The sequence below is a fragment of the Neomonachus schauinslandi genome, chromosome 8 (genome assembly GCF_002201575.2).
Source record: "Neomonachus schauinslandi chromosome 8, ASM220157v2, whole genome shotgun sequence".
Classification (NCBI taxonomy): domain Eukaryota; kingdom Metazoa; phylum Chordata; class Mammalia; order Carnivora; family Phocidae; genus Neomonachus; species Neomonachus schauinslandi.
In genome coordinates, this window is record NC_058410.1 from 77,428,525 (window position 1) to 77,454,183 (window position 25,659).

The 25,659-nt window shown below is 37.1% G+C and overlaps 1 protein-coding gene across 2 annotated transcripts in view; it reads right to left on the bottom strand.

The window, feature by feature from the left end:
• Nucleotides 1-4,541: 4,541 nt before the first annotated feature.
• TTK (TTK protein kinase) overlaps nt 4,542-25,659 on the bottom strand; it is a 45,313-nt gene continuing 24,195 nt past the window's right edge. The window contains exons 12-22 of one of the 2 annotated variants that reach the window (XM_044917402.1): nt 22,813-22,949; nt 21,330-21,456; nt 16,774-16,866; nt 12,358-12,515; nt 12,083-12,234; nt 10,943-11,067; nt 9,059-9,139; nt 7,340-7,516; nt 6,898-6,982; nt 6,484-6,581; nt 4,542-5,037 (exon numbers count right to left, since the gene is read on the bottom strand). In XM_044917402.1, the coding sequence (XP_044773337.1) occupies nt 4,966-5,037; nt 6,484-6,581; nt 6,898-6,982; nt 7,340-7,516; nt 9,059-9,139; nt 10,943-11,067; nt 12,083-12,234; nt 12,358-12,515; nt 16,774-16,866; nt 21,330-21,456; nt 22,813-22,949 (1,305 nt within the window). In that variant the 3' untranslated portion in view covers nt 4,542-4,965. The remainder of the gene's footprint in view (nt 5,038-6,483; nt 6,582-6,897; nt 6,983-7,339; nt 7,517-9,058; nt 9,140-10,942; nt 11,068-12,082; nt 12,235-12,357; nt 12,516-16,773; nt 16,867-21,329; nt 21,457-22,812; nt 22,950-25,659) is intronic. The other variant, XM_021693372.1, reaches the window with a different exon arrangement.

The following is a 25,659-nucleotide window of genomic DNA, read 5'->3' on the forward strand; positions in this document are numbered from 1 at the left end:
GGGCCCCTCGAGCCCCGCGTCAGGGGCCCCTCGAGCCCCGCGTCAGGCTCCCTGCTCCGAGGGAAGCCTGCTTTTCCTTCTCCCACTCTCCCTGCTTGTGTTTCCTCTCTCGCTGTGTCTCTCTCTGTCAAATAAATAAATAAAATCTTTAAAAAAAAAAATCAATAAGCCTCTAGTCAGACTAAGGAAAAAAAAAAAGGACGTAACTATAGATTCTATAGCCATTAAAAGGATACTAAAGAACTACTGTGAACAACTCTATGCTCATGAATTTGATAAACTAGATGAAATGGACCAATTTCTTAAAAAACACAATTTGCCAAAACTCACAAGAATAAACAGGGCTCCTGGGTGGCTTAGTCTGTTAAGCATCTGCCTTCGGCTCAGGTCATGATCCCAGTATCCTGGGATTGAGCCCCACCTTGGGCTCCCTGCTCAGTGCGGAGTCTGCTTTTCCTTCTACCCCTCCCCCTGCTCGTGCTCTCTCTCTAATAAATTTAAGTAAAATCTTAAAATAAATAAATAAATAAATAAACTACCTGAATAGGTTTCTATCTATTAAAGAAATTGAATCAATAATTCATTACCTTCCAGATGGGTTCCCAGGCCCAGAGGGGTTCACTGGTAAACTCTACCAAATATTTAAGGAAGAAATTATATGAATTCTCCACAAGCTGTTTCAGAGGATAGAAGCAGAGGGAATACTTCCTAACTCATGTTATGAGGCCAGCATTACCCTAATACCAAAACCAAAGACATTACAGGAAAACTATAGAACAATATGTCTCATGAATATAGATGCAAAAATCTTCAGTAAAATATTAGCAAATCAAATTCAACAATGTATTAAAGGAATTGTACACCACAACTAAGTGGGCTTTATCCCAAGTAGTCAAGGCTGGTCCAACATTCAAAAATCAATTAATGTAACCAATCATATCAACAGGCTACAAAAGAAAACTCACATGACCATTATTAATAGATGCAGAGAAAGCAACTGACAAAATCTAACATCTATTCATGATAAAAACTCTCAGGAAACTAAGAATAAAGGGGAACTTCCTCAACTTAATAAAGAGTATCTATAAAAAACATACACCAAGGCACCTGGGTGGCACAGTAGGTTGACCGTCTGTCTGACTCTTAGTTTCAGCTCAGGTCATGATCTCAGGGTCCTAAGATTGGGCCTGTGTTGGGGTTCCACACTCAGTATGGAGTCCGCTTAGTTTCTTTCTCCCCTTTCTCTCAAATAAATAAATTTAAAAAAAAATACAGTTAGCATATTTAATGGAGAGAAACTTGAAGCTTTTTCACTATGATCAGCAACAAGGCAAGGGAGTCCCCTCGACACTTCTTTCAACAGCATATTGAAAGTGCTAGCTAATGTAAGAAGACAAGAAAAGGGGAGCCTGGATGGCTCAGAGCATGCAACTCGATCTTGGAGTTGCGAGTTGGAGCCCTACATTGGGTATAGAGATTATTTAGGGGAAAAAAAAAGACAAGAAGAAACAAAAGGTATGCAGATTGGGAGGGAAGAAATAAACTGTCTTGTTTGCAGATGACATGATCATCTATGTAGAAGACACAAAAGAGCTCCTGGAACTAATAAACAATTATAGGGGCGCCTGGGTGGCTCAGTCGGTTAAGCGGCTGCCTTCAGCTCAGGTCATGATCCCAGGGTCCTGGGATCGAGCCCCGCATCAGGCTCCCTGCTCAGCAGAGAGCCTGCTTCTCCCTTTCCCTCTGCCTGCTGCTCTGCCTACTTGTGCTATCTCTCTGTCAAATAAATAAATTTAAAAAAAAAAAAAAAAAAGAAAGGTTGCAGGATACAAGGTTAATATACAAAAGTCAAACATTTTCCTATATATAGCAATGAACAAGTGGAATTTGAAATTAAAAACAATACCATTTACATTAGGACACTCAAAAATTAAATACTTGGGAATAAATCTCATAATATATATACAAGGTCTATATGAAACAAACTACAAAACCCTGATTAACAAAATCAAAGATGAATAAATGGAGAAATATTCCATTCATGGATAGGAAGACTCAATATTGTCAAAATGTCAGTTCTTCCCAACTTGATCTACAAATTGAATGCAATGCCAATCAAAATCCCAGCAAGTTTTCTTATGGATAGTGACAAACCAATCCTCAAGTTTATATGGAAAGGCAAAAAAATCCAGAACAGTCAACACAATATTTAAGGAGAAGAACAAAGTTGGAGGACTGCCACTAGCCAACTTCAAGACTTACTATACAGTGACAGTACTCAAGACAGCGTGGTATAGGTGAGGGAATAGACAGATGAGTGAAAGAGAATAGAGCCCAGAAATAGACATCCATATATGTATAGTTAATTGATCTTTGACAAAGGAGCAAAAGCAATACAATGGAAAGACAGTCTCTTCAATAACTAGGCATCCACATACAAAACAATGAATCTAGAGACAGATTTTACATTCTTCACAAAAATTAACTCATAGTGGATCACAAACCTAAATGTAACATAAACTGCAAAACTGTAATACTCTAGAACATAACAGCAGGAAATAGATGACCTTGGGTATATGGTGATGACTTTTCGGCCACAACATCAAAGACCCAATCCATGAAAGAAACAATTGAAAAGCTGGAGCACATTAAGATTAAAAACTTCTGCACTATGAAAGACAGTATCAAGAAAATGAGAAGACAAGCCACAGACTGAGAAAAAATATTTGCTAAAGACATCTGATAAAGGACTACTATCCAAAATACATGAAGAATTCTTAAAACTAACTTAAACCTTAAGAAAACAAACAACCCGGGATGCCTGGGTGGCTCAGATGGTTAAGCGTCTGCCTTTGGCTCAGGTCAAGATCCCAGGGTCCTGGGATTAAGCCCCACATCGGGCTCCTGGCTCAGTGGGGAGCCTGCTTCTCCCTCTCCCTCTCTCCCTGCTCATGCTCTCACTCTCTATCTCTGTGTCTCAAATGAATAAATAAAAAAATCTTAAAAAAAAAAAGAAAAAGAAAACAACGCAATTTAAAAAATAAGCCAAAGACATCTCACCAAAGATAGTATCAACTGGCAAGGAAGTATATGAAGATATTCCACATCACGTGCCATCACAGAAATGCAAATTAAAGGAACAATTACATACTACTACATACCTATTAGAATGGTCAAAATCTGGAACACTGACAACTCCAAATGCTGGCAAGGATGTAGAGCATCAGTAACTTTCATTCATTGCTGAAGGGAATGCAAAATGGTACAGCCTCTTTGGAAGACAGTTTGGCAGTTTCTTACAAAACTCAATATACTCTTACCATCAATCCATCAAACCTGCTCCTCGGGCAGTTGAAAACTTACGTCCACACAAAAACCTGCACACAGATTATAGCAGCTTTATTCGTAACTGCCAAAATCTGGAAGCAATCACGATGACATACAGTAGGTGGATGGATACTGTGGTGCATCCATACAATGGAATATTACTAGGCACTGAAAAGAACTAGAGGAATTTTTCTAAGTGAAAGAAACTAATCTGAAAAGTCTACCTACTGTATAACTCCAACTATATAATGTTCTGGAAAAGGCAACACTGTTGAGACAATTAGAAGATCAGTGATTGGGGCGCCTGGGTGGCTCAGTCGTTGAGCATCTGCCTTCGGCTCAGGTCATGATCCCAGGGTCCTGGGGTCGAGCCCCACATTGGGCTCCCCGCTCCGCAGGAAGCCTGCTTCTCCCTCTCCCACTCCCCCTGCTTGTGTTCCCTCTCTCGCTGTGTCTCTCTCTGTCAAATAAATAAAATCTTAAAAAAAAAAAAAAAAGAAGATCAGTATTGCCAGGGATTATGGGGTAGGGGACAGATGAACAGGAGGAGCACAGAAGATTTTTAGGGCAATGAAAATACTCTATATGATAGTATTATGATGGATACTTGTCATTATATATTTGTCCAAACCTATAGAATGTACATCACCAAGAGTGAACTGTATGTGAACTATGGACTTTGGGTGATTATTATGGTGTGTCAATGTAGGTTCATTACTTTTAACAAATGTACCAATCTGGGGGGGGGATGTTGATAATGAGGGAGACTGCATGTGTGAGAGCAAGGGCTATATGGGAAATCTCTGTACGTTCCCCTCAATTTTACTGTGAACCTAAACCTGATCTAAAAAAGAATCTTAATTAAAAAAAAAAGTCTATTGAAATCTAAAAAAAGAAAAGAAGAGGGGCGGGGGGAAGAGTCTAGTAGATTCAGTCCGGAAGACTCTAAGACTATACATTTGTAATTACCAACTACCAAGCAAGTCACACAGTGAGGGCATGCCCTATACAACTTATACCTCAGAACCCGGCATGATACTCTAAACACCAAGCAATAGATATTACGAAGAATCAGAGGGAATTAAAAGAACAAAGTACAGCCCTAAAACTCTGGACTCTATCAGTACCATAAAACAATTAGGAAATCTATTTTAGAATTCAAACCGTTTGGAATTTTCTTCTTGATGTTCATTTACTAAGATCTACTCTTGTGTCTTCCCTTAATTCAGTTTTTATTAAGAATTATGCTGCCACACCAGCAGTACATTTGCTTAAAGAAAATAATTATACAATTTTTACATTTTAGTGTCATTTTATGCTACAAAGCTTTATTTACATAGTTCTTCAGGGTATATTTCAGTTGTTCACCCACTATTCTAAGTGTGAAATGGTATCAAATAGAGTAGCTTTACAGAAAAGCATAAAAGAGAGAAAACAATTCTACAACTTAATATATACAGTATCATTAGTGGTTATTATTTTTACAGTTTTCTTTTGAGGATAATCCACTGAATTTTGCTGCCATTGATAATTTCAGGGTGAAGTTGTCTTTAAGAGCAGATTTCCACAGAGAATCAAGAGTATAACAGTCCAATATATTTTACAGGTGATATCTGACAATTTATGAGTAGCTGCAAATCATTTTTTCTCAAAAGTCTTGGAGGACGAGGAATCATGACTTTCACCACTACTATAGCGGTCATATAAAGTCTGAAATGAAAAACACACACCTGTTTTGTAACTTCTAAATGTCAATGTATTATCAGACGAATAAAGATAACTACAAAAAATGTAATGAATTTCTCTCTTGTTATTATAACTAGAAAATTATAAACTATTGAAGATAATTAAGAATAGTAAACACCTAGCTTGGCCTAAAAATCTACTATCATGAGATACAGCTCCATCATTGTATAAAAGAAATGTAACATAGCCATTAATAAGCATATATATATATCTTAAAGGCCTTCTTGCTCTCCCGTATTTTTCTTTAATTAAGCCAGTCTTAGATAAATTGCTACACTTTAAAATACACTCATCAGGAAATATAGTTTCAGATGATATTTCAACTAATAAACAGATGACATTAAAAAAATACAAATTGTTATATAAATAAACACAATTAGCTATATTACAATCTACATATTTTAAAAGATTTAAGGCTAAGCCAACATTTAATTTATAAAGATAACAGACATCTCTACCATTAAGGAACTTACATAACCTTAGTAGTCAAGGTAACTAATTCATCTCAATTTTATTTATAAAAGGCTCTAAATAATATACTGGTAGAAATTTAAAACATGGAGATATGAAATACAGTAAAATTATAAAACAAATTTTGTCCAATTTGAATTCCTAAAGCCATTGATTTAACCACGAGCACTTAAGAAAATTTAAGAAAAAAATTTACCTTTATGTCATGAATGCAAATATAATAGCGAATATATAGTAAATTCCTCCAGAATGTATCCAAGTTCTTGACATCTTAGATTGGCTTTACCCTACCCAGAGAGCTAAGAGTATCTTTAATTTAAGCTCCCATAATTTTATAATAACATTATTACTGAAATAAATAATTAGTAACTGCTTGGTAACTAAACCAGTTGGTCAATAAGCATACATAGGGTTCTAGAAATGACTAGGGGTTTGACGGCAACAAGATCAAAAAATGGTGGTATAGGTAGAAATAAACACTGGGAGGCTGAAAGGTAGGTCTAAGACATTTGCTTTGAGAAATGTTCTGACTGCTTACATAGCTTCAAGTCATTACATGTAACAAATACTGAGATTTCTCCAAGATGGCTTCTGAAAAAAAAAATGGCTAGAAGAAATGAATTCAAAAGCTGTGTTAAGAATGTCGTTGATTTAAACGACAAATTCCTTTTGAAATTTATTCCAATCGAGACCTGACAGCAATTTTAGGAATGCACCTAATATGATAATATACTTTCAATTATCTGCAGAATAAGAATGTAAATCAACTAAGTCTATATTTGTCAAAAAGCACTCATTAAGTATCTAAATGTAGAAATATACTTCATAGTTGATCTGATGATTGGACCAACTTTTCTTTGGATTACCTGCTTAAGTGTCTATTCATTAAACTACAGAAAACATTTAAAAGTAATGTAGAAAGAGAATAGACATTCTTACTTTAGCAGCTTTCAAAATGGAGTTAGGAGAATTCAGACCAACGAGCTGGCCCAGAACATATTTCATTTCTTCAGTGGTGCCCTTAGCCATCTGGTTACCTGCCAAAAAATATAATCAATAAAATGCCATACCAATAAAAAATATAAAATCACATACAAATACATTCTGTTTAACAGCACAATAACTGGCTTCTTGTAATTTATCACTAATCATAGCCATTTACCTAGAGTAAGTAAATATGAATGCCAGCAAGTTAAAAAGTAATTTCATTTACTTTAGGATTTTAGCATAAAAGGAACTTCCTTACGGAAGGAAGCAGGCTGGAAAAGAGAAGCCGATTCATATTGTTTTCTGTTACAGCTATACATCTGTTTGGATTAGTAGTTACTAATAAACTGATTTTCAAAGAAGTACCTGGATGAGTTTGAATTTGAACATATGGATGTGCCAGAAGCTCAGGAATGGATATCCTCTGCTTAGGGTCCCTTATTAAACAACACTATACAAATAAGAATTTAAAAAAAATCAAGTTTTCTTATGTAATATTGATATAAAGTGTCTTTCAAGATTGTATCATACTATAGAAGTTGCTTTCCAGATAGCCTACTCAGAAGTAACAAGATTATTTCACAAGTCATTTTTGCAAAATCCCCAAGTATTCATAAGTTTTAAAACACCTTCAAAGTGAACTTAACATGACTTAAAAAGCTAATTCATTCAGCAATTCCTTCCAATAGACCAGATATATCTACTGAAGCCAGTTACATAATTCCAGTGAGTTCAACTATTTCTTCTAAGCCAACAATTTAAGTACATGAAATATTGTTCTTCTATATCCATATACTATTAATGTTACCTTTAACACATCTTGAAGATCTTTCTCTGGAATATCAGGAAATTCGATTTCATGATTAGGGTCAATTATGGCATGTAATTTAGAAATCTGATTAATTATATGCTGAAATGGTGTCTTCCCATAAGTCATATAGTACAAAATGCAGCCTAAGGACCAAACATCACTTTTGGGGCTTATCTAATTAGAAAAAAAAAAAAAGAATAGTAAGTTACCATAATCTTAACATAAAAGTAAATGTAAGAATATTTATACACACACACTTACACATATAATCCCTAACATTTAAAATCATAACTAAAGCTCAATGAATGGGCAGATACTAGATTAGGTTTACATGAAAAAAAAATATTTTTCTAGTTTTTGTTATATTTCGTTATTTTATCAAGAGACGAGTTTTAAGTCTCTCAACAAACTTATAATTAAAATATTTCAACTGAAACGTATATTATGTTCTTGCAGTTTCTGAAAATATAAAAACTAAAAAACTGCAAGTTTTAAATTTACTTGTTTTCTCCAAAATTATTGGATTACAATAAATATTTTTTTTTAAGTTTTTTTATTTATTTGACAGAGAGAGACACAGTGAGAGAGGGAACACAAGCAGGGGGAGTGGGAGAGGGAGAAGCAGGCTCCCCGCTGAGCAGGGAGCCCGATGCGGGGCTCGATCCCAGGACCCTGGGATCATGACCTGAGCCGAAGGCAGACGCTTAACGACTGAGCCACCCAGGCGCCCCTACAATAAATATTTTTTAAGATTTTATTTATTGGGGAGAGAGAGAACACGTAGGTGAGAGCAGGGGGAGGAGAAGAGGCAGAGAGAGAGAGGAGAGAAAGAGATAGAGTATCCCAAGCAGACTCTGTGCTAAGCACGGAGCCTGATGCGGGGCTTGATCTCACCACTGAGATCATGACCTGAGCCAAAATCAAGAGTCCGACGCTTAACCAACTGAGCCACCCAGGCGCCCCTCAATTACTTCTTAATAGGTACTGTTTGTAAACCTAATTTATAGAAAAAGAAAGTAGGCAAGTCAAGTCACAAAGACAGTTGTTAACGAAGAGGCAGATCTATTGCTTGAATGCAGGTCCCTGTACAACAATGTGTGCTTGCGTGCACTTTGTGACACTGCTCCAGAGCAAGAAGGGTTAGTTTGGAAGCCAGAGGCATCCTGGCAGGCAAAAGGACCCCAACAAGAACACCAGTGAGGCTAACACAAAGCTCACTGAGGTGGTGAAATAAGGTAAGTGGGAAAGTAGCCTGTGGCAGGCTGGGAAAAAATTACAGACTAGAATTATACTTGGAAATGCAGAATTCGCAAATGAATAAATGGTAAGAGATAAAACGTAAGAATCAAAGAAGAAACAAAAGACTTCAAAGGTTATCAGTTCAATACCATTTAAGGGCTCCAAATCAGAGATAATTTAGTCTTAATTTCTACCTTTAATTTTAAAACTTAAAAGTATCCTGGGAACATTTCTTAGTAGAGCACACTGTTGAGACACCACCATATTAAAAGCACAATATTAAAAGAACAGTCTCAAATCAATAAATAACAGTAAAATTGAATCCCATGATAATTTGCTTAAGAAAGCAAGGTCTCTATAATGACCTAAAAAGTTTTAGAACTTGAGCAACTTTGAGTTGGCTGTTAAGTTTAATCAGAGAATAGCCCATTCCCTATTGATGCCCAATAAATGGGATGTAAATAACCTTCACAGTACCTTTGACTTGGATTTCCCATTCTCTCTTGAGGAAGACATATCTTTGATTGCTTCTGGTGGCATATAATTAACTGTACCAACCTGTATGCCAAATCACAGAAAACACAAATCAATGAAAATACCTTATTTTGCCTTAGGTTTTTTAAAACACAAATGTCAGACTCTTGGAAACTTGAATAATTACATATTGCAGTAATTTTTTAAAAAACTCAAGTAACTGACAACAATATTAGGACATAAATTTCTTCACAACTCCAGCAAATTAGATTCATAATCAGTAAATTATTCCATTCAGAATGCTGAGCTTTTTCTATGATGATGGAGAACAACCACCATAAAACTGTCGAGACTAAAGTTATACTAAAAGCCATAAGCTTTGAAGGAATTGATATCAATCACTCATTTCTGTGCTGGAATAGACCTAGAATGCTTAAAAAAAAAAAAAATCAACCAACCAACCAATCAAAACTCTAGCTATGTCTCCAAGTATTCCCTGGGCCTATGTCCAGAGTGAGATGGGGCAGGTATGTAAATCATGCAAGAGCTTCCACAGTCGGATTATGCCAACTTTATGAGGCATTTATTTTATTTTAAAACAAATGGTTCTGTTTTCAAACACAGAATACCTGTACTTTAGGACCTTGCCATAGAGGGTATCTTCAAACTGATTTACAACTAAATATTCAGCCGTATTTTTTTTTTTTTACCATTTATTTATTTGAGAGAGAGAGAGCGTCTGCACGTGAGGGTATGAGCAGGGACAGGGGCAGGGGGCAGAGGGAGATGGAGAGCAGCAGACTCCCCGCCAAGCAGGGAGCCTGACCCGGGGCTCCATCCCATGACCCTGAGATCACAACCTGAGCTAAAAATCAAGAGTTGGACACTTAACCAACTAAGCCACCCAGAAGCCCCAATGTTCAGCCGCATTTATGATACAAAGAGAAGTCACTGTCAAATAGAATTGTTTCAAGGGCATGCCGTCCATCTGTTCCTCCTAAAAATGATCTAGTTTTACTTCTAGGATGGCAGATCCACATCAAAAATCTGCATACGTGGAGCACATCATCTTGGCTCCAAGCAGGATTACTTTTAGTTATTCTTTGGTGTCATCACCTTAGTTTTTATGGGGACAAATTTATTAAGTTTGTGATTGCATACCCTATTAGAAAAATGCAGTTGAGTACAGTATTCATTATGGTGTTTCCAATATGAAGGCCCACTTGAGAAATTTTTTTCAGTGGCGCCTGACTGGCTCAGTCAGTTAAGCAGCCTGCTCTTGATTTTGGCTCAGGTCATGATCTCAGGGTTCTGGGATCAAGCCCCACCTTGGGCTTCCCACTCAGTGGGGAATTTGCTTGAGGATTCTCTCTCTCTGCCCCTCCCCTCACTTGTGCTTGCTCGCTCTCTCTCTAAAATAAGTAAATAAATCTTTTAAAAAAAGTTATTTAAAAAAAAGAATTTTTTCAAATGCAAGTGATAGGAAAAGCTTTACTTCTCCAGAAGAATGAAATAATCTTACCTCATGGACAATGAAAAACATGTAATTTCAATTTCCTCTTTGGTTGTTACCAGGTATTTCTGAGACAAAGTTTCAGGTGAACTCAAGATCATGACCAAGATGATCTCCAAGACAGGTATTACTGCTTCTCTACCTCAGCTATAGGAAAATCATCCAAAATTGCTCAATTTATTTCTACCTAATCTTGACTTTTTATACTAAAGTGTATTGAATATGGTTCTGATTCTTATAGTATTTATTTTTATACAAAGGTTTCAAATCCTTTGAAGAATGAAGTAGGAAAAAATAAAATCCCCGTTAGCAAAGTACAGGTGAAAAGGAATTGAACTGTAGTGTGTGGAAGCCAACCATTCATTACGTCTTACCTGAGAGTCTTTAACAATACTTGTTGTATCTGGTTGCATTTGGTTTGCAATCCCAAAGTCAATTAGCTTTAGCATTCCATCAACTATCAGAAAGTTAGCAGGTTTCAGATCACTGTGAACGATGCCTTCAAAATAAAAATCCATTGTAATATTAGACAATGTAAAATATTCTAAGTACAAAAAAATTTCACAACCTACTGGCTGAGTTGATTCCTTTAGTCAATCAAATTAAATGCTCATTTTTAATATTTTCTAAAAAGATATAGCACCTGCTATGTGCCAGACACTTTCTAAGTTTGCTGCTTAGATTGAATCACTTAATTCTCATACCAGCACTGGGTTAAGTACTGTACTATTATTATCCCCACTTTTAAGAGAGGAAACTAAGGCAAAGAGTTTAAGTAATTTGTTCAAGATCATATAGCCTAAGTGACAGGGCTGTGACTTGACCCTGGCAATCTGGCTTGAGAGTTAATGATCTTAAAACCACTGATTCACCACCCACTACATAACATCATAAATTATACTGCCAAGTGGTTAAGACCCTAATGCCCCTGACACCTCTATCCCTACAACCCTGATCTTAATCTCTGGTGAATTATCTTTTAACTTATAGGAGACATGAGGGGAAAAAAATTACAATTATTTAGGTTAACAGTTGTTTTTAAAAAAAGGATACAGCAAAGGCAGAGAAGCCCTAAAAAGAACCAAGTCCAAGTAAAGTAAAAAAACAACTTAGGGCTAACAATTGAAAAAGAATAAAACCAACTCCCAGACAGGGCACACAATACAAAATGACCGGGAGAATGAGAAATAAACATCTCAGATTTTTGAGATGCCTGAACTGCAAAGTCTCAGATCTGCTATAACTGAACTATTTGGAGACCCAGGATAATGGACTATGTTAATACTAATAAAGATATGGGTACATTTTGCATTATGGATGCATGCACTATATCCTTTGGTAAACAGTGCTTTAAAGAAATGGTTTTTTTGTCCTTTCATCTTTAAATGAGCTTCCAAATATTTATCTAGTCTAAAGGTGCCAATAACAAATACCTAAAAATTAATGGTGTATTTCTCTAAGATGACATTATTAATGATTATTATAACTCTGCATATAAAGAGATTTTAAAATACCATGTTGGTGAATTGTGTAAACTGCCTCCAACATATTTTTCCAGTAACTTTTGCGTTCCCATGGATTGATGGATTTTTTCTTTTTAAGCCAACTATTTAGGTCTATATTTCCACACTCCATTACCATGTAAATGTATTGGTCCGTGATTTCACTGCCATTAAAAACAAATAAAAAAACCAAAGCAATACATGGTTAGGTTATACTATTAAGATTTATTAAGTCTAAAGAATTATAGCAAAAATAGTTTTCCTTTCAAATTAAAAAAAATTCTTACTAATCATAAAGTCGGATGATCTTATCACTGTGTTGTTGTAGTTTATTCAAGTAAGCAATTTCATTCCGGTAACTCTCAATTGTTTGATTATCTGCTTCTTCTAAGTTCACATATTTTATGGCATGTATCTGTTTCTTTTCATTCAATACCTGGAATACCTATATAGTAGAACAAAGGATAAAGTTTAGAATGCACTACTTTTACATTATCATAATACTTCTAAATTTATTAGAATTTTAGGTTAAAGAATACTGATATGAATAATTAAATATGTCTGGGCTTATTTTGAGTACTGAAGGGAAAAAATATGTTAGGAGAGTTAAAAGACCATTCTCAGCTACCTGTGACAATGGGCATTCAATAATGCAAAGGGGTAAACGTAACAAGTTTTTATATTAACATGTAAAAAAGATAATTTAAATTTCATATGTATTCATAACACTCTGTTGGATGCCTTAACCTGGAAAATAACCTAAAGAAGAAAACAGTCAAAAATGTTAAGAACATCGGGGCGCCTGGGTGGCTCAGTCGGTTAAGCGGCTGCCTTCGGCTCAGGTCATGATCCCAGGGTCCTGGGATCGAGCCCCCCCATCGGGCTCCATGCTCGGCAGGAAGCCTTCTTCTCCCTCTCCCACTCCCCCTACTTGTGTTCCCTCTCTGTCAAATAAATAAATAAAATCTTTTAAAAAAAAATGTTAAGAACATCTAAGTGCTGTCATAGTCAATTCATTTCACAGATGGTGTTTTTTTCCGTTATGCCTGGAACTGACATTTCATTCATGTGGTAGAGAGTATTTTTTAAAAATGTAATAATTGTAAGCTATCTGTATATTCAGTTGTGAAAAGTGGATTAGGTCTAATTTTCAAAGTCAAGTTGACAGGAACAAAATGTTCCTATAAGCCCACTGTCAGGATCTCTGAGGTCCAGGTCAAACTGCTCTGACTATAATGACAGTCAACTTCTAAGCAATTTTGATGGGGCAGATAATACATCTTGAAAAATAGAAAACACTGTTAAGGTGCCCAACTTTCAGCAAACATGCAACAGGGATGAGGCTTCTGAAATGCATGAATACAAATACAAATGCCAGGGTAAGCAAGAAAAATTACATTCATTTATCCCTTTGGACACGCTGAAGTAAAATATCATTTACTCAAAAGCCATTTAACCTTGACTACCCAACAGGTCGGGGCAAGGAATGAGAAAAGAACAGAAGTGTATATGAGATTCATGCATTGCAAATGCACTAATAAGCTTAGTTACTTTAAAATTTTAAATACAAAACTCTAACAAAGTATTACTGGTTTTACTTGCACACATAGCAAATTAGACAGGGATAGGCATTAAAACAGTGATAGGGCAAGAGACAACAGAAAATAGCAAGGGAAGAGATAAAAGGAATTTTAAAACATATAAAGCCACTTTGTATAAGGTAAACAGCCTTACAAACCTCAGAGAATTGAGAGTATCTACTACTCTAATACAATTAAAATGTTGTTAGTAGTACCTACCACGCAGGGTTGGAAGGATGACCGAGATGATGTGTTTGGAGGGCAGCAAAGTTAGCTACTATCTTTAAGGACAATTAGGACAGAATAAAGTGGACATTTTATTTTTTTTTTAAAGATTTTATTTATTTATTTGACAGAGAGAGATACAGCAAGACAGGGAACACAAGCAGGGGGAGTGGGAGAGGGAGAAGCAGGCTTCCTGCTGAGCAAGGAGCCCGACTCGGGGCTCGATCCCAGGACCCTGGGATCACGACTTGAGCCGAAGGCAGACGCTTAACGACTGAGCCACCCAGGCGCCCCTGAAGTGGACATTTTAGAACCTATTAAAGTTGTCAGGTATATCAGAAAAAAGGATTTGCAAGATATTAAAACTATACAATAAGATCTCAAAGTTTTGGAGGAAACGAAAACTTTTAAATCAACTTTTTGCATGTATGTGCTTTCACTCCCGTATTGCCCCTGCTCTGCCAAAACTCTTGCAGTAACTGATGATTAGGTAGCCCTTATTTCTATTTCATAGAGATAGTATCAGTTATAATGTTCAGTTTCATGGAAAGTTAATGAAAGAACTAGAAAGGCCAGTGTCATGACCATTCCTAATTGCCCCCATGACCTTTCTAAATGCTCTTAATACAGTATAAATTGGTCACTGTCTAAACTCTAGAATAGACAGAACATAAACAGTTTCATAAAGCATGTTATCCTCTTTCTCTGAGGTGTGTTGATTTTGTCAACTCCACCATAATTAAATTAAATAATATAATGTAATCATACTAAAAAAAAAAAGTCGGCCAGTCATGGCCTTATCACCTGGCTCTTCACTTAAGCTAGCACCGTCATTATGCTCCAAGGAAAAAATGTTTAAAACATCAGCAAGATTATTTTACATCCTCTGAAAACATACCACTAAATATTGCACCTTGACACTATTCAAATATAAAGAATAAATAATAAATATTAACCAAAGAATTTCTATTAAAGCAACTAAATTAGGCAATTCCAATATATTGATAAAAATCAATTGTATTGTCCCTTTGTTCTTATGCCTGAAATTTGAGGCAACGGAAAGAAGAAAATGTACACAAAAAAGAAACTAATATCATTGAACAATTGCTACAAATTATAATGTACATACCTTATTTATAATAAGTTAACAAGACAGTCTTAAATCTAGTTATTGTTAGCTGGCTTAGAGATTACAGTAAAACTTAAACCTAACAGGTTTTGCTTCATAGATCATCCTTAACAATTTATAACAGCAAAACAGCTGAGTAGGAACACTCATCCAACAAATTACTTCACTCTGTTACGTTCTAGGCACTATTCCAGATTACGGAGCAAACATTGTTGAGCAAATCAGACAAACATCCCTACCTTGATGGAACTCACATTCAAGTGCAGGAAGACAAACAACAAACCAAATAAGTAAATTACAGAGCACACTAGAAGATGAGCTACAGAGAAAAATAAAGAAGGAAATGGAGCTCACCAGCAAGTAGAAGGTGGGAGTTCTGGTATTAAAGAGTGTGGTCAAGGAAGGCCTGATTGAGAAGATGTTTGAGCAAAGACGTGAGGATATCTGGAGGAAAACTGACTCTTATAAGAAAATACACCAGGAGAGCAAGGATTGAATCAATGAGACTAGTTAGAAGGCTATTATAATAAACCAGGTGAAAAGATGGCAGTTGCTTTGACCAAAGTGATAACAGTGGAGGTGATGAGAAATAGTCAGATGCTGGATATACTCTTGAGGTAGAACCAACAAGATTTGCTGATTGGCTGGATGTATGTGAGAAAGAAAGTGAAGTCAATGATTCCAGAGTTTTTGGCCTAGCTAGTGGAAGAACGAAGTTACCATTTACTGAACTGGGAAAGACTCTGGAGCCAGAGTTATGTTTGGGATATATTAAGTTTTAAATACCTAGTAGACAGCCAAGAAGAGAAACAGAGCAGTCAGACTGAGTATAAAGTCTGGAATTCAAGGGAGAGGTCTGAGCTACAAATATGTTTGGGAATTATCAGCATATACATGGTATTTAAAACCACAAGACTGGACAACACCAAAGGAGTGAAGTGAGTTTAGAAAGAGAAGAGATCAAGGACTGAGACCTGGAGCACTGTGCCATTAAGATAAGGGACATGAAGAAGACTGGAAAGGAATGGCCAGTTGGAGAACAGGAAAACTGAGAGAGGCCAAATGGGGGCAAAAAAAAGTTTCAACAAGGGAAGAACAATCAACTGTCCCAAATGCTGAGTAACCCACAATTAAAGCTAAAATTAGATTTGGCAAAAATATGGAGATCACTGGTGATCCTGATAACAACTGTTTTGGTGAATGATGAAGATAAAAATATGACTTAAGTGGATTTAAGAGAACAGTGAGGAGAACTGAAGATGGTTAAGTGTAGACAACTCTTTTGAGATGCCTTCCACCCAGAAAAGTAGAACTGTATAAATTTAGAACTCAGATAAATTTAGGAAATGATCCATTCCAATTCCAGAAATTCACATTACTAAACTCTGTTTTTGAAAAGAAAAACTCAAAAAACTAAAAATATTAGTCAAATATCTTGCTGAATCATCCCAAAATATTACTTGCACAAGATTGCTTGTGATAATACACAGCTTCATTTGCCATCCTGAAGTCAATACTAATGTCATTTAGAGAAGAAATTTGGAAGCACAGGACATCAGAGGGAAGAACAGAGAATTGAAATTAAGAGATAGACCTAAAGAGATATGTCATTTGTTGGAGAGAGGGAATGGGAGCAGGGGATGAGAAGGACTTTTTGGCTCAAAAGCAATACAGGCCCCCCAGGTGCTAAGAAAAAAGAGCCCCAAAAGGTAAAAAGACAAAGGTAAAAAGACAAATATTTTTCTCTCTTAAATATTTAAGATACTTACCTTACTTGAGCCTCCACTTCCTATCTGCTTCAATATAGAATAGATTCTTCCTTTAACTGAAATGCATTCACTTGTTGAAGAGGATGCTGAAATCTAAATAATTAAAAAATATAAAGATTCAAAGGTGCAAAGAATATGCATGAGAAATTAGCTTGTATTTAGTACAGTGAAATGCTTCCAATTTTGAAATTATCTTAAATTTTAAGTAATTAGATGTCAGACAATATTTTAAAGAGGAATTTTACTCTGTTTTAGTCAAAGAAATAAATTTAATATATAAACTTCCAAGGTATCCCCCTCTAACTTGCCTTTACTTCTTAAATTTATTTATTAATTTAAAAAGATTTATTTATTTGACAGAGAGAGAGCGTGTGCGTGTAGAAGCAGGGGGAGCTGCAGAGGGAGAGGGAGAAGCAGGCTCCCCACTGAGCAGGGAGACCAACTCGGGGCTTGATCCCAGGACTCTAGGATCATGACCTGAACTGAAACCAAGAGTTGGACGCTCAATTGACTGTGCCACCCAAGTGCCCCTACTTCTTTTTTTTTTAATTGTTTTGAATTTAAGTATAGTTGACATACAATGTTACATTAGTTCACCTGTACTTTTTAGAAACATAAAATAAATAGAAGATTGGGGCACCTGGGTTGCTCAGTCGGTTAAGTGTCTGCCTTCAGCTCAGGTCATGATCCCAGGGTTCTGGGATCGAGCCTCACATCGGGCTCCCTGCTCCGTGGAGAGCTTGCTTCTCCCTCTCCCACTCCCCCTGCTTGTGTTCCCTCTCTCTCTGTGTCTCTCCCTGTCAAATAAATAAATAAAATCTTTAAAAAATCCAAAAAAAAAAAAATCAATCAATAAATAGGAGATTTAAGAACTCTTCCAATATACAAACTCACGAGCTATTACTTTTCACCTTATTTATTCTTTTTTCTTATATAAACCTCTTTACACTTACATATATAGACAATTATATCTATATTCTTTCTCCTCATTTAGCATTACATTATAAAGAAAGCAGTGTGCTAAGGTGCTTAGAGCTCCAGAGTCAATCAGACAAATGCAAATTTCAGCAATGCCCCTTTTCTGCTGGGTGCTCTTCAACATGTTAATCTGAACTTCAGCATCCACCTCAGCAAACTTCTAGCTGATGTCCTACTGCAATGTGCCCCTTCTTCCCTCCCCTTATGCTAGAGCTCTCTGTGGACCTATAAATGCTTTGCATGGATGGAGTGCAGTGAAAAGAGTCATTCCAAGCTGACAAAGAAGCTGAAGACACAAAGAGCATCTTATTAGCTGATTAAGTTGAAACAAGGTCTGAATAAACCTCAATTTAACCAAGTCCTGCTTTAGATTCCAAATGGTAGAACTCTCTTGTAATCTCCTTTTACATAATATAAAAAGATGCTAATTTCTTTAACTTCTAGGGTTGAAAAACACGGTTGAGTCATGAAGTATGTTTTCTTTTCCTTTTTTTCTTTCCTTTTTTTTTTAAAGATTTTATTTATTTACTTGTCAGAGAGAGTGCACAAGCAGGGGGAGCTGCCGGCAGAGGGAGAAGCAGGCTCCCCACTGAGCAAGGAGACCGATGTGGGACTCAATTCTAGGACCCTGGGATGATGACCTGAGTCTAAGGCAGAGGCTTAAGGACTGAGCCACCCAGGCGCCCCCTGCTGACAGTTTTTAGAGTAAAGTAATTCTGACTTACTTGATTTAATACCAATGTGAAGCTCAGTTTCCTACACAGGTCATTCCACATCCTCCTTGGTCCATCCTCCTCACTGTGGCCAGAGTAATTTTTTCAAAATGCAAATAAGATCACTTCACTTCCCTGCTACCGGCTGTTGCACAGCTTCTCATCCCTCTCAGGTTAAAATTTAAAGGGCCCAGCAGAGGGATACCTGGGTGGCTCAGTTGGTTAAGCATCAGACTCTTGATCTCAGGGGTTTGAGTTTGAGCCCCAGGTTGGGCTCCACACTGGGCGAGGAGCCTACTCATTTACATACACACATATATAAATAAATAAATAAATTAAAATAAAGGGTCCAGCAGAACCCTAATGATCACCTAGCCCCTGCCTGAGCTCTAGCCACACTCTAGCCCCTTTTCAGTTTCCTGACACTGGCCTTTTCTAGAAAGCTCCTGGCTACTTCACTTGGTCATGACTTGACTTATAGATATCAACTCAAACAGGGTCTGACATGAGTAATAGCTCAATAAATGTGTTTTGAATCAATGTACGTAGGCAAACCTGATCATCTTTCTCTCCTTTGTAATTTATTATTCTGCTTCAATCCTCAGAAGACTATTCTTCTTGGGGTGCCTGGGTGACTCAGTCGGTTAAATGTCTGCCTTCGGCTCAGGTCATGATCCCAGGGTCCTGGGATCAAGTTCCACATCAGGCTCCCTGTTCTGCGGGGAGCCTGCTTCTCCCTCTGCCTCTGCCTCTTTCTGTCTCTCATGAATAAATAAATAAAATCTTAAAAACAAACAAACTATTCCTCTTTCCATAGAATATTGTCAGCTGTCTTGTTCTTTTTTTATTTTTTAAAAGCGATACTTATTTTAGAAAGAGAGCGAGCGAGCAAGGGGAAAAGAGGGAGAAAGATGGAGAGAAACAGACTCCCTGCTGACCGTGGAGCCCAACATGGGCCTTGATCTCAGGAACCTGAGATCATGACCTGAGCAGAAACCAAGAGTTGGACGTTTAACCGACTGAGCCACCCAAGTGCCCCTTTTTTGTTCTTTTTTAATTGTAAAATACACATAACAAAAAATTTGCATTTTAACCATTTTTAAGTACACAACTCAGTGGCATTAAGATAAAGTACATTCACACTGTTGTGCAAACATTACCATCATCCATCATCTCATATTGAAACTCTACACCCATTAAACAGTAAGTAACTCCCCATTCCTGCCTCTCTCTAGACACTGATAACCATTGTTCTACTTTCTGTCAGCTAAATTTTTTCTCTTAATTTGAAATAGCTAATTACCTGTATGGTTTTTTTGGTTGTTGTTCTTTTTGGCTGTTTATTTAAATAACAATTGCTACTAACTTTTATAACTTACTAAGTAGCAGACCCTTTTGTAAAAGTTACATATATATATATATATATTAGTTAATTCAATCTTCACAATTATCCTATAGGGTAGGTAGCTTTGTTATTCCCATTTTTTTTTTTAAAGATTTTGTTTATTTATTTGACAGAGAGAGACACAGCGAGAGAGGGGACACAAGCAGGGGGGTAGTGGGAGAGGGAGAAGCAGGCTTCCCGCGGAGCAGGGAGTCCAATATGGGGCTGGATCCCAGGACCCTGGGATCATGACCTGAGCCTAAGGCAGACACTTAACGACTGAGCCACCCAGACGCCTGTTATTCCCATTTTATAGGTGATGAAATGGCCACGGAAAATTTAAGTAACTTACAAAAGGTCAACAGCTGGTAAGTAGTGAGGCCAAGATTCATGGCCAGAAAATCTCCCTTCAGAGTTCATGCTTTCTACCACTATTAAGCTGCCTCTCAGATAGTTATTAGAAACTAATTTTAGTACTGATATCAGGAGAGTGTTTTTTTCTCTAGATGGCAGTACAATCGCTTCACCAGCAAAAACTTTTCTCTTATTTTTTATTATGTTAATCACCATACATCATTAGTTTTTGATGTAGTGTTCCATGATTCATTGTGTATAACACCCAGTGCTCCATACAGTACATGCCCTCTTTAATACCCATCACCAGGCTAACCCATCCCCCCACCCCCCTCCCCTCTAGAACCCTCAGTTTTTTTCTCAGAGTCCATAGTCTCTCATGGTTTGTCTCCTCCTCCAATTTCCCCCCCTTCATTTTTCCCTTCCTACTATCTTCTTCTTCTTCTTTTTTTTAACAGATAATGTATTATTTGTTTCAGAGGTACAGGTCTGTGATTCATCAATCTTACACAATTTACAGCGCTCACCATAGCACATACCCTCCCCAGTGTCTCTCACCCAGCCACCCCATCCCTCCCACTCCTCACCACTCCAGCAACCCTCAGTTTGTTTCCTGAGATTAAGAATTCCTCATATCAGTGAGATCATATGATACATGTCTTTCTCTGATTGACTTATTTCACTCAGCATAATACCCTCTAGTTCCATCCACATTGTTGCAAATGGCAAGATTTCGTTCCTTTTGATGGCTGCATAATATTCCATTGTATATATTTTAGTAGCATCTCATATTAATCAGCCAATGAAATGAGGCTGCTCAGTAATAGCAGACTTAAATAGTAAAATCGAATAAAAAGTAACCTAAATTACAAGAGAAATTTTGTCTAGCTATTCAAACTGGATCTTTTGGCCTAGTTAGTGAGAAAAACTTCATTCACTTCTTTAATAACTAACCTCTCAAAGTCACAAAGTACCCTTAGGAAGATATTAGAGAAGAGTTTTGCCTCATAGAACTAAAAATGGACAAGTTCTTAAGGCCATTCCTAACAACTAGCTGCTGTGAAAATAAAATCTTAGGATTTGATCATACCTAAATCATATACCATCATAAATAAAGCTTATCAAACCTGTAAAGTTTGAAGTGGAGTAACAGGTATTTGCTGCCGTTGCTGCTGGAAATAGGCAAGTTGGCTATAAGGTGTCGACAACTGACAAGCAGGTGGGAAGTCATTCTTTACAACGGGAGTTCTAAAACTAGGAAAGATATGGTTTTAGTTTAAAACATTAAAATTGTAAAAACAAGATTCTGATTCAGTTTTTGTGTGATTTTAAAAGATGCATATAAACTTAAATGTATTACATCAAACAGAATCCAAGTCAGTTTTCATAATATAGTTAAATTATTCTAGATACACCATCACCAGAAGTTTCATTTGGGGGCAGTTCTTTCTGAAAGTAATTTTTTACTCCTAGACAAGAAATTCTTACTAGTAAAATTAATAAGATGGCATTAAAATATGGAATTGGGGTTATTTTATAAGAATTTAGCCAAGGCAAACATTAGCCTACGGCTGGTCATAGAGCTTATGAGCGCTTTTTAATAATTATGTTCTACAATAGCCTGCTAGAAATATCTGAAAGCCAATTAATTACATCAGAGGAGTTTGGCTTTTGAGCTTAAAGCTGTGCTTTGCTTGTTTTATTCACTATCACATCTTCAACACCTAGAATGGTGCTTGGCACAAAGGAATTCTACAAATATTTGTAGACAATAAATAACACAACTTCACAAAAATAACTACATCACGATTCTAGTTAGCAACCATTCTTTAAAATATTCCAACATATAATAAAATGAGGTAATATATAGCAAAACTGTATTAAAATTGGTTAAGAGACCAGGTTATAAAACCTCTTTTATAAGGCCAGTTCTAATTAAGATCAAAGAGTACATTATGAAAATGAAAAGCAAAAGGCATCATGGACTTAAGTTATTCTCTAAGACATTAAAAATATAGCCACTAGTTGAATGATATGATGTGCCACATTCCTTTATTTCCTTTCTTTGAAATATCATTAATTTGCTTTTGCAATACCCTTATTTCCTGTCAATCAGCACTGACCATCCAATTTCTTCACCCATCCCTCATTCCCATCCACTCAAGTCTTTTACTTTTGAATACTCCCAGAACAATGTGACCTATACAACCAACCTCTTTCAGAAACTATTACATTCCAATTAACACCTCCTTTGCTATAAAATGTACCTACTTTATCCAGTCTAAGAATGCTAAACTTTAAAATATCTCTCTCAGTTACAGAAAGATATTCATGTGACAATGTATAATTATCAAGAAGTTTTACGTATTTGGAGTATTTATAGGTTATAGGTACAGATTATAATATAACAGAGACTTTCAAAACAATCCTTAAAAATGTATTGTAGTCACCTTCCCCTCCTCTTTTACTGATGAAAAAACTGATGCTCAGAAAAATAACAGAAGTTTGGAAACTCTTTAAAGTAACATAGCAGGATTTAACTATAAATCTATTTGTCCCTGAAGCCCATATTATTTCTATTGTGCCAAACTAAACACCAAAAGTAATTACCAGCTCATGTAATCATCCAAGGCACTGCTACTGGGTGTTTTACAAATAGATTTTGGATCAATCCTCTTAGGTGCTGATACTGGTGGTGACTGCTTTGAAACTGAAAAGGCAGGCTGCTCAAGAGTGGTTTGTTTTTGCTAAACCAAAATAAAAAAACATCACAACTTAGTTTTTAGTCACCTGTTCAATCGTTTTACAAACATTATAACCTCTAAAAGAAAAAATAAAAATATGAAATACACAAGGATACTAAAAATAAGTAAAACATATGTATTCCAGACTTCCAATAACTTTTTAGTATAGCTCTCTTACTCTAAATTCCAAATCTATTATATTTTCCTCAAAGGGATTACAAGTGGAGGGAAGGCACACAGTATAGTTTAACAAAACAGGATCTAATATCCTCTGCCAACAGGGCTACTGTAACCATTATTGAACTTTTATCATCTAAATAAGTACTCTGTACTTCTGAAAACTAGTCTTTCTTTAATCAATAAAACCTCAGTATATGGGAATGGGTAGCCGAGGTGAAATTAAGGAAATGGTCATGAGAGAGGAAGGAGTTATTAATTTGAAGCAGATGGAAGTGATCCAGAGGCTAATATCTTCCAGGAATGATGAGGAGTCACTAGGATTTTCAGAGATGATAGTAATGAGCAAGGAACAGGATGGTATATCCAGAAAGCAGAAGCCTCACAAGGCCAGAGCTCTGCAAGAGAAGAAATTGGACATAACTACAGGGACTTTCCTAGCTATAAGGTGAGATGTGAGACAAAAACACTATACTTGAGAGGGCTGCTGGAGAAGCAGAGACCTCAGGAAACTATTTAGTTTCTTTTGCTTCTTTTCCTAAGCGTGCTCTTCAGTGGTTTTTAGTATGTTCACAAAAGTACACGATCATTAGCATTATTTAATTATAGAACATTTTCATCATCCTAAGAAATTCCATATCCACTAGTGGTCACCCTCCATTCCCTGCTCTTCCCAGTCCCTGGCAACTACTAATCTACTTTCTGCCTCTACGGATTTGCTTATTCTGGACATTTCTTATAAATAGGATCACTCAATACATGGTCTTTTGTGATAGTGTTTCTTTTACTTAGCATGTTTTTAAAGTTTATCCATGTTGTAGCATTTATTAGTACTTCATTATTTTTCACTGTTGAATAATAAAATGAAATAATGAATTTAGAGTACCACATTTTGTTTATTCACTCACCAGTCAATGGATATTTGGGGTTATTTCCGCACTGGGCAAATATGAATAATGTTGCTATGAATATTCATGTACAAGTTTTTGTGTAGATATAGATTTAAAGTTTTCTTGAGTGTATACATCTTGAGTGTATATGGCAATGCTATGTTTAGCCTTTTGAGAAACTGCCATACCATTTTCCAAGTTTTTGCACCATTTTACATTCTCACCAATAGTGTTTGATCTTAGTGGGTATGAGGTGGTATATCATTGTGGTTTTGATTTACATTTCCCTAATGACAAATAAATGGCTCAAGTCCTTTTACCATGCTATTGACTTTCAAGCTTCAAAAAGAAAGAATAGTTGGTTCATATGATCCATGATTTAAACTGTCATGATTTTTTCCATCTAACATTATCTACTTCATTACTTAGATCTTTAATAAAATAAGATAAAGTCTCTTCAATAAATGGTATTGGGAAAACTGGACAGCAACAAGCAAAAGAATGAAACAACCACTTTCTTGCACCATATACAAAAATTAATTCAAAATGGATTGAACAGAGGAGGAGCAAGATGGCAGAGGAGTAGGAGACCTAAATTTCGTCTGGTCCCAGGAATTCAGCTAGATAGGTATCAAACCATTCTGAACACCTACGAACTCAACAGGAGATCAAAGAAAAGAATAGCAGCAACTCTCTGAACAGAAAAGTGACCACTTTCTGGAAGGTAGGATGTGCAGAGAAGTGAATCCGAGGCAATATTCGGGAAGATAGACTGTGGGGGAGGGAGCCTCCATCAGCCGCTTCTGGCAAGTGATAGAGCAGCGCAGCACAAAATCGAAACTTTGAGAAGTCGGCTCCACTGAGGGACGTCGCTCCAGTGGCTAAGCAGGGGATGGAACTGTTGCTAGGACAGTGTGGTCTCAAGACCTTCGGGGTCACAGAAAGACTGGGGGTACCTGAGTGTGGCAGAGCTCCCAGGTATCCGAGTGGGGAAGCCGGCTGCAGAGATGGAGCCGAGGAGCGAGCTCTCAGCTTGGGGTTGCCATAAACCCTGATGCCCGGCACAGTCGGGCCACTGCTCTTCCAGCAGGGACCCAATAAGCGACAGATCTGGGGAGACTCCCTTTCCTCCCCTGGGAGGAGCAGCAGGAATGCACCACAGGGATCTGCTGGGTTTGGAGACTCCACATGGGGTCATGTGCCAGAGATAGAAACACTCGGTCAGAGGCCAGGTGAGCACGGAGTGCGGCCGGAGACTGGGAGATAGGAGTGACTGACTGCTTTTCTCTGGGGGCACACTGAGGAGTGGGGCCCTGAGTTCTCAGCTCCTCCGGACGGAGATTGGGAGGCCTCCATTTGCACTCTCGTCCTCCAAAGCTGTACAGAAAGCTTTCAGGGAACATAAGCTCCCGAGAGCAAACCCGAGCAGATTACTTAGCCCAGACGGGCAAGGGCGGGGGCAATTCCACCTCCGGCAAAGACATTTGGGAACCACGGCAACAGGCCCCTCCCCCAGAATATCAGCAAGAACAGCCGGCCAAGACCAAGTTTACCGATCAATGAAAACGGCAGAACTCCAGCACTAGGGGAATACTGCACATAGAATTCATGGCTTTTTTCCCATGATTCTTTAGTCTTTCAAAGTT